The 9,395-nt window shown below is 40.9% G+C and overlaps 1 protein-coding gene across 1 annotated transcript; it reads left to right on the forward strand.

Annotated features, from left to right (window-relative positions):
• The first annotated feature begins 313 nt into the window (after nucleotides 1-313).
• On the forward strand, nucleotides 314-3,144 carry LOC142125331 (protein THEM6-like). Its single transcript, XM_075194266.1, has 2 exons — nucleotides 314-891; nucleotides 2,047-3,144. The coding sequence occupies exons 1-2, from the start codon at nucleotides 385-387 to the stop codon at nucleotides 2,158-2,160; spliced, it is 621 nt and encodes a 206-aa protein (XP_075050367.1). The 5' UTR covers nucleotides 314-384; the 3' UTR covers nucleotides 2,161-3,144.
• The last annotated feature ends 6,251 nt before the right edge of the window (nucleotides 3,145-9,395 follow it).

Here is a 9,395-nt window from a genome sequence, read left to right on the forward strand (position 1 = left end):
ACATAAAACAGGAGTCTAGAACCAGGTGACTCTATAAGGCAACAGCTAAAAATACCTGAACTCCGTTCCATACATTTGTTTTGAGTGAAGTTGGTATGAGCCTCAGGCTTGAATTGTTCTTGTGGGGAAGGCAAGGACTATGGCAATGCTCACAGACAGACAACACGAGAGAAACACAGGATGGAGCATTGGTAGAAAACATGGCACTGGCTGCATCAATGGTCCATCCCGTGTCCTCCAAATTATTCTCCATGTGTGTTATGCTTACAGGGCTTTGCAAGGCTTGTTTGAAATGCATATACATAATTGCCGTATCGTCTTCTCCTCCTACAGGTCCTACACATTAAGTCACCTTATCAGCTTGGATAGACCAACGCCAGGGCCATGTGGATCGTGGTGCTGGTTCTCGGCCTGACTGCTGTCTTGTTTTCCCTGCTGGATGTCTGGTATTTTGTCCGTGCCTTCTTGGCGGTCCTGAAAGCTCGCCTGCAGCCCGTTGTGAAGGACCTCCTGAAGGAACATACGTTCTCCGGCCTGGTTCTGCCCCATGACCTAGACTTCCTGCTGCACATGAACAACTCCCGTTACCTCCGTGAGGCCGACTTCGCCTGGTTGTCTTTCTTCACCCGCAGTGGGCTCTTTGGGGCGATACACTCCTTAGGAGCCGGCATGGTGATGGCTGCTTGCACAGTGCGGTACAGGCGCTCACTTCGCCTGCTGGAGGCCTTCGAGATCCGCACGCGCCTGCTCTGCTGGGATGACAAGGCCTTCTACGTGGAGCAACGCTTTGTAGCCCCATCGGATGGCTTTGTCTGCGCTGTACTGCTAAGCCGCCAGCACATTCTGGGAAACTCCCCCGATAAAGTGGTACAGACCATGTGTAAGAGAAAGGTAAGGACTGTGATGAGTACAATGTTATAATATAATGCAAAGTTTATTTAGAACACTTTGATCAAGGCGGAGAGCATTTAAAGATCTCAGTACAAGCAATTGAGTATATGTTGTAGGGGTGGTATAATAATCTTTGCATGGCAGGGGAGCTCTAAGAAATAAATATAATATTTACGGTAATTGTATTCTAGGATTGAGCCGTTATGAGAAGCTCAACTATAGACTGCTTTAGTTGGTGAACATGCGTGTGTTTTTAGTGTATCGTACTTGGTGCTGGTTTTACATTCTTACATATTTCTAATGTAAAATGTGTCCGCTGACTTTTGTGTGTTGTCAGAACAGATCTGATTTCCTAGATACCGTCTCCCAACTGGACACTGCAGTGACAGTGGCAATGACCCTCCAGCTTCTGAACTGTACAGGGTCCAGGCTCTGATTCAGTTAATTCCCAGCACCGCAGCTTCAGTGTATGAAATTAGTGTACATGTCATATTATATATATATATATATATATGCATAATTTTAGCATGGACATGACCTGCACATACTATATCCTGCAACTTATATTATGTTTAACTGTTTAATTCCTAAGTATGAATATATGTTGTTATGGAAACAACTTTTTTTTTTATCATGTATCGCTCGTCCTTGTGAATTGGGCAGAATAGGACATTCTGTAGACAATCATGTCATCATAATGCTCACAGCAGTGCAGAGTCAGACTGCCACAGTCACAGACTGAGAGTTATATAGTGGAAGGAGCAGGGTCCTCAGCCGCACAGAGTATATCAGGAGATGAGTGATGCATTAGTGAATACAGGGCTGCATGTGACAGGGGCAGTGACATGATGTGAGGAGGGAATAGAGGCAGCAGGAAGCCACAGACTGATAGTTATATAGTGGAAGGAGCAGGGTCCTCCAACAACACAGTGTAGTCACGTCTATGATATATCCCCAAAGAGCTGTTTAAGTCAAAATACTCCCGTTGGTTATAATGCTATCCATCAGTACGGTCTTCTTTCACGTTTTTGGATGTATAAAATTGCCACGAAGGGCGCAGAGGGTGAATATATGCAGCAGCTGGAGAAGCTCAGTGTGGGGTGAAGACCGATGGTTCCTTTTGCTGTAAAACGTTTCTTTGTGATGTCTCCTCAGGTGGAGTCTCCGGAGTTCCCAGACGAGGTCCTGCACTGGATCGATTACAATGACAACAGCAGCCAGAAGCTGAGAGCAGAGAGTGGGGTGTCTGACAGCAATAAAGATCAGTAACGAAGCTGCCCCAACCCTGGTATCTGTCCCCGTTACACCCGCTGAACCTGCATAGGGCCCAGTGCAGCTAGTTTAGGATTGTTACCCAGTTCTAGAAGTGTTAGCTCTTTGCTCCAGAACTGTATGATGAATTCTGTATCATTCCCTGTCAGTGAAGCTCAGGTAGAATGATGTCTGCTTTATACAGGGTACTGTGTAATACAGGGGGAAGCTTCTCCCTATACGAAGAAATGTATCTTAGTATTTTGTATTGTGTATTTTATTTATTTAGTAACAATGCATGTTCAACATCCAACACACTGCAAAAGCACCGCATGACAGCCCTGCGTCATGTTACATAGGTGTACATCTACAGTCATAGCTCTTCTTGGGAACCTGTGGTTTTATTACAAAGACCCATATAGATGAGAAACGGGTTTTACGCTAACAACTGTTATACCAAAAACATGAAAAACACAACATAGCATGTGATTGGTGGGTACAGTCACATGGGCCTGATGATATCCCTGTAACAGCCTGGGGGGAGGGGGAGGGGGGGGTGGGCAATCAGTTATTGTTGGAAATAAAATTACAGTTACTTTCAATAGAAGGAATGTCTTTAACAATGTGAAAAAAGGGAGGGGTACCAGCAGCAATGTGAGTAAAGACAGGGATAATATTTAAATATAATTCTACAAATCACTTTCCCGAGCGGTCTTACATTTGCTGGATGCCAATGATATATCGCCAGAGACCTGTTTAAGTCACGATACTGAAAGTACCAACTGTGCAATAGATAAGGCACCTAAAATGTATTACTGTCCAATCACTGATGCTGAGGAACGTAGCGATACCTGTAAGCCATGTATTGCTAAACAGAAATATGACATTATTATTGTATGAAATGTTTACATTTATATTAAATATTATTTAATATATTTATCTTGGCTTTATGCTATAAAAAGTCATCCTACTAAAGAACCTTTTTCTTCTATGTATTTATTACTATGAATTGATGTGGCTCAGATAAAATCCAAATATCATTCATAGGCTCCAATTGAACAGGTCTCCTTGGAGCAAACCAAAAAAAGTAGATTGCTTGTCTATCATTAAACAAAGCATCTCCCAAACACAGTAGTACCATTGTTTTATATTTTTACTATTCATTGTTTTATGTGCCTGTTGTGCATGGCTTTAAAAAGACAGCCTGGTTTAAAGGGATTTTCACTGTAAATATGATTGTGTTTAATCCCCTCTCTGTTCCCAGTAATAATACTTTTATACAGCCATATGTAAGCGCTGAGAGCTCTGCCAGTTACCTTCAGCGCTGTTCGGCTCTCGCAGCCGCAGGAGAGATCTGACAAAGCCACCGCTATGGTTTTCTGTTACATACGCTGCAGAGAAAACCATAGGCAGATGTCCTGGCTATCTGTAAGTGCTGCAGAACCAGCGAGCTGTGGGCCCCTCTGGTATTTATATCTCGATAGTCCTTGTGAGCAATGACCAGTTCAAAGAAACGCGGTGGGAGCTGAGAGCCGAGGACTCTCCGCACAGCGGTTTAATAGAGCGCTGTAAAAGCTCTTCCATAAGTTCTATGGAAGGTTTATGAATGTCTTATAGTTGGCTCATTGTAAGTGAGCAGGATTCACTGCGAGACGGTTCTACAAACATAGACAAACCCTTTCAATGAATTGGCAAATTAAGTGAATTAAAAACCTTTCTGCGGGTGAATTAATAGGCAAAGTTTACATGTTGCATTTCACCAAAACATGACAATTTATTTCTAACACTTGAATATATAGTAGATATATATAGTAGATTGTTTTGTTTTATTGGCAGAGGAGAAGTAAACAACATTTTGCTCTGGAGCTGATCAATAAGATTATAAATCATATACATTGTTTTCCAGTCCTCAGGGGGAGGAGGGTACGATTCTTCATTCCAATTCAAGTTATGAAGAAAAACAATTAATCAGTCTACTGTATGTGTAACTAGCACATTTTTTACAAATAGTTAACGATAGGATACACATGTATGTCAAAGTTAGGAGCATATTGGCAATGGTATCTCACCAGAAGTAGCATTTACAATTGGTGGGAAAAGTCATAGAAATTCTAAACCTGATGTCATCATTTTTATTTTCAATTTTGATAAAGCTAAGATATACTTCCAGCCATGAAGAACTTTGATATATCTCTTGGACATAGTAATCTCCTTCACAATGCTTAGCTCTCTGATATTTTTCAATTGGAAAAGTGAGACACGGATGGATTCATAAAGCCCTTTCATATTTTCATTTAGGAACAGAATGCTGTAAACAGTTACATGATCCTAGTTCTTCCATATATGGCAACGTGAAGGGATCAGGAGTCTCAATTCTAGAATATTACTGATTCTAGTTTTACATTTCCAGCGGAAGATGGAAAACAGTACACCTGGAAGCCCTAACCATACCCCTGTAGGGTACCAATGCAATCTTCATAAAACAGAAGTGGCTGATTAAAAAGAATATAAAAATTCACATCAAAATAGATGTAAAAAAATAATTTTACAAGAAAGTTCTGGAAAAAAAAAAAGGAGTTTTCTCCCTAAGGAATCCTCATCCCAAGATGACAATTTGGTGGGGAACATGCTCTTATCTGACAGTGACCAATGAGAAATAAGGCTCCCAGGAATGAAAAAAATATTTTAACCTGATTTCTCCTTTAAAAGTTGATTAAAATGTAAGCCTTCTGTAAACCACTTTGCCCAGCACTAGCTGCAATTGTTATTCTATTACCTTATATATCAAGTATTCTCCGCACTTTTTAGATTGTAAGCTCAATTGGCAAAAAGTAAACTGAATGGCATTGTAAGTAATTTGTGTTATGATCCCCTAATGTACAGCACAGCATAATATGTAGGCATTTTTTTAAATAAATAATAATAATTCTAATAATAACGAAAAGTAAATACAAATAAAAGGGTATAAAAACTATATAATGTGTTTATCTGTATGTCTGCATCAATGTGTGAGTGTGTGTCTCTGTCTGCTTGAGTGGATTTTTCCATATACATGTTTGTGCATCAGTGTGCTATATTAGAAGTTCATTTGTGTAACATATTGTATGTCTTGTTATTAAGTTTTGTAAATAAACCTTGGAAATTTTTTGCAGATTAATTAAATTTAATCTAGCGTGTTCTCTGTGATTCTTTGTGAACTCACGAAGCCCAGGGAGGCTCATGCTACATGTGTATGTGATTTAAGTGTGAAACATTAATAAGTCTGAGTATGTGATGACAAGGGCCTAGATGACATCTCCTAATACATGGCGTGTCCCTTCTGTGATTTAACGCAGATATCAGCCCTTGTCTACTGACTTGGCAGGTCAGCTCACACAATACACTGTCACCAAAGGTACTCTGTACTAACGGAACATAGATTCCTGCTTATTATTCCTAACACAAGAGTCCCTCATCAAACTGCATCTCCCCCACTTTTTTTTATTTTTTATTTATTTATTGAAGCCCGAGGTGCGTGCTCCAAATCACCCAGTGCAGTCTGTGACTGTGCTGGGGGCTTGGGTAATTGTACCCTTCCCAAAAGGGAAAGGGCCCCATTTCTTCCTTATGCATCAGGAGCCAAAAGGCCCAAGAGAGGGAAAAAAGAAAAATAAATCTTCAGGCCCTCCTTCACCAAAACTAGGGAGAGCCCAAATGCCCATTCGGAGGCAAGTGTCTTCAGGACCACCTCCGTCGCAAGGCTCGGGCGGTCCTCTTTCCCCAAGGTTGGCTCTTCAGCTCACATGAAAAGTGCTTTGTGATAAGTGCTATGTGTCCAATAAATAAGTAAATGCCCAAAGGCCCCAGCCTAGTGGCCAATGGGTTTCAAAAATGTTCTGGTCCAGCCAAAAGGCCAGGACCAAGAAATAAAAGTGATGAAGGGAGGTTATAAGTGCTCAGTGCTCGTGTCGTACTCTGTTCACAGTGAGGGTGCTGCAGGTTCCCCATCACCAGTGAATTTTCAGGCACCCCTGGCTGCCTTTAAACCAGGGGCACATCAGCACCCCGGGCTCCAGACACTACCAGCCTTTTGGTCAGAGGACCAGGCAATGGCCCATCGCCTAAAGGGGGTGCCTTTAAACACCTACTACATACAGAGGCTTCCACAACTAATCTTAGCCAAACCCCCCCCCCCTCCCCCCTTGCCTTACCTCAGATGCTCTTTACTCCAGCTCTCTAGAGCTTGCATTCTATCTAATATTAATGTCACTTTTATGTTCACCTCACCTACCCCAGCAAATACATGACATCACTTCAATACACACACAATATAGCATATGTTGTATAATTAACATTGTATTACAAATAACATTCATATATCACAGGGATAAGCAAGGTTATTTGATTTAGACCTTGTCCTCAAGAACAGAATCAGACACTGCTCACAATAGGCTAAATAACATACAACTAGAGGTCCAAAGACTGGCTTGCCCTGAAGGTAACAGCGAACAATAGCCTATTACCCATTAATCTAACACAGTATCACTGACCTGGCCTACAAAGCTTAACTTTATTACCCTCCACATTCCTCACACAGCGATACATTTACAATAGATAGCAACATAAATTACAGGTTACAATTTTACACAACGGTGCCTTAAGCTGGGTACACACTACACTGTTTTCGTCCAATAATCGGCTCAAACAGCCGACATATGACCGCTCGTTCAAAAGTCGGGTCAGTGTGTGCAGTGACACGATGGTCGAAAGTCTGCCCAAATGGACGATTGTCGCCTCATTTGGTTGGTCGTACCGTTTAATATTTTCGTTCCAATCTCGTTTCCGCTGTGTAGTGTGTATAAACTTCCGACCGATCCACAACTGTGAGTACGAAATTACAGTAATTGCTCACGACAACATGGCTGTAAAAAGTCGCTAAAGGGACGTCCACTCTTCCTTTTATCGTCCTAAACAAGGCTAGTGTGTATGCAGTCCGTGGACCGAGCGATCAGACCATCGGTCGCATGTAAAATCGCTCGGCATAAAAAGTTGGTCGAAATTTCTGTAGTGTGTACCCAGCTTTACTCATAGAAGTCAGTGCATCTAGACTATATCTACTTGCAGATTGCAAATGGCACATTTTACCATTTAGACTACAACATGTGACTTATACCAGCCAAGTATTAAATACATATTATTAACACAGTACTTGACAATAACATATTTCTAAGGTAAACCTATCACAACATTGGCGTGCTGTATATTCACAATATATAGCAACATTCGTGATGCAACTTTAAAACACATGTACTGTATTAACCACTAGATAACGTGGGCCCTAGCAGCTCACAGATATTTGCTTTCATAAAACTGTTGTGTGCAAAGATGATTTAGGCTAATAATATTTTATTGTTATTTGCAACTTGAACAATTATATAAGGAAAACTGTCAGACAAAGAAAACTAAGCACAGTTCTGGTAAGAGGATGCTGATGTCAATACTCTGCATGGGGGGGGGGGGTAATTTGCACAAGGGCAAAGTTAACATTAAATACTCAAAATAAATTGTAGAAAATATGTGACACATTGGGGCAAACAAGCTGTCAGTGCTGAACGAGCAATGTCCAAGCATAGCTCTATATATTAAATATGACATGGTCATTTCACAATCATACATGAATCAGCGTATATTCAGCTAATGTAACACATACAAGTTTTGTTTTACCAACTTCTTTGTAACCCTGCAAAATATTGAAGCACAGCTGTAGAAATGGGCAGAAATATGAAGCTTGCTGAGTCACTGCTGAACAGGCAGAACATGTGATCCTATTTGTATACTGTGAAACTGCTTCATTTTAACAATAAACAATGTTTCTGTAGAATGCCCCATTTACCTTCATTGTGCTTGGTTGTACTGCTTGACATGTTTACCTGGGAGGGCTTGATGGTAAACAGAAGACAAATTGACTTCTAGAATTGTGCCACAATGGAATTATGGGCTTTGCCAAAACGCCTTCTCCTATGTTATGAATGGCAAGATAGTTTAAACAGCATGTTGTTTGTGCAATCTCGCCTCTCACAACTACCTCTTTTGGTTTGGCTGTTTTGATGGCGGTTTGTCAAACCTCTGCTTTGTAAATCTGATGGTTTGTATTTTTATCATCTTAAAAATTGTGATGGCTATTTGTTAAATGGTGGTTTTCAGGATGGTTTGGTCTTTAGTAGAGATGGTTTTGGATTTGGATCTGTATTAACTTTGTGTTTTGGTTTTTCGTTTTGGTTTTGGCAAAACCGCCCTCATGTATTTTGATTTTGGTTTTGAATCTGTATTTTTTGGGAAAATTGCTAAAATATGCAAAAATCACATAATTTGGCTCTTTTTTGTTTCTACCGTATTATTAAACCTCAATAACACTAATTTCCAGTCATTTCCAGTCAAATTTGACCACCTCATAGGTCACAATATTATTTTTATACACTATCTGCCAAAGACTGCAGCGAGCTGGGTGGATGCTAAGTGACAGAGCAATGACACAAACACATAGCAGTTCATAGCTCATCTAGGAAACATTGCCACACAGCAGTGGCAGAAAAGTAAAGTGGTGCAAGATGGAATTGTCTTTCAGCCCACCCACCCACCCATATGTTAAAAAGGTTTAACTCACTCAGAAACAGGAGGGATAGCAGGAACAGTTTAACAAACCAAGCACTTCAGCAACAAGGAGTGCCACTTTTGTGGCTGAAGTCCTTGGTTTGTTTGGACCCCCACAAAACAAGCTACCAATGGACTAAAAGCAGCTAAGCTAACAGTGCTGTCAATGAACTCTACAGTGGCAAGTCATGCACCAGTGGTAGCAGTTCTTGACAGTGATAAGAAGAAGGCCATTGTCATGTCTGGGCATAAGACCAAAAAATCCACCTCTTATGTGTGTAATTATTCTGATCCTGACAACAGTTGGATATCCATTTATAACATTTGTAAAGCCACAGTCAGTAGAGGTAGGGACCTTAACCATCTAGGAACCTCATCCATGTTACACCATTTAAAGCGAGTTCATGGCAAGCTCTTGGGAAACTCAGAAACTTATGCTAAAAAAATAACAACAAGCAGTCCAGCCTCAGCTAGTTCCTTTCTCTCAGCTAGATCCCACCACCTGCAATCTACCCCACCAACACCTTCATTATCAATATCTTCACTAGTGATTGGAGTTAGTCCTGCATCCAAGTTGCTAAGGCGAGATGACTCCTCCTCTACCCAGGATTCCTCAGAAGAAT

Source organism: Mixophyes fleayi, unplaced genomic scaffold (assembly GCF_038048845.1).
Source record: "Mixophyes fleayi isolate aMixFle1 unplaced genomic scaffold, aMixFle1.hap1 Scaffold_26, whole genome shotgun sequence".
Taxonomy (NCBI): domain Eukaryota; kingdom Metazoa; phylum Chordata; class Amphibia; order Anura; family Limnodynastidae; genus Mixophyes; species Mixophyes fleayi.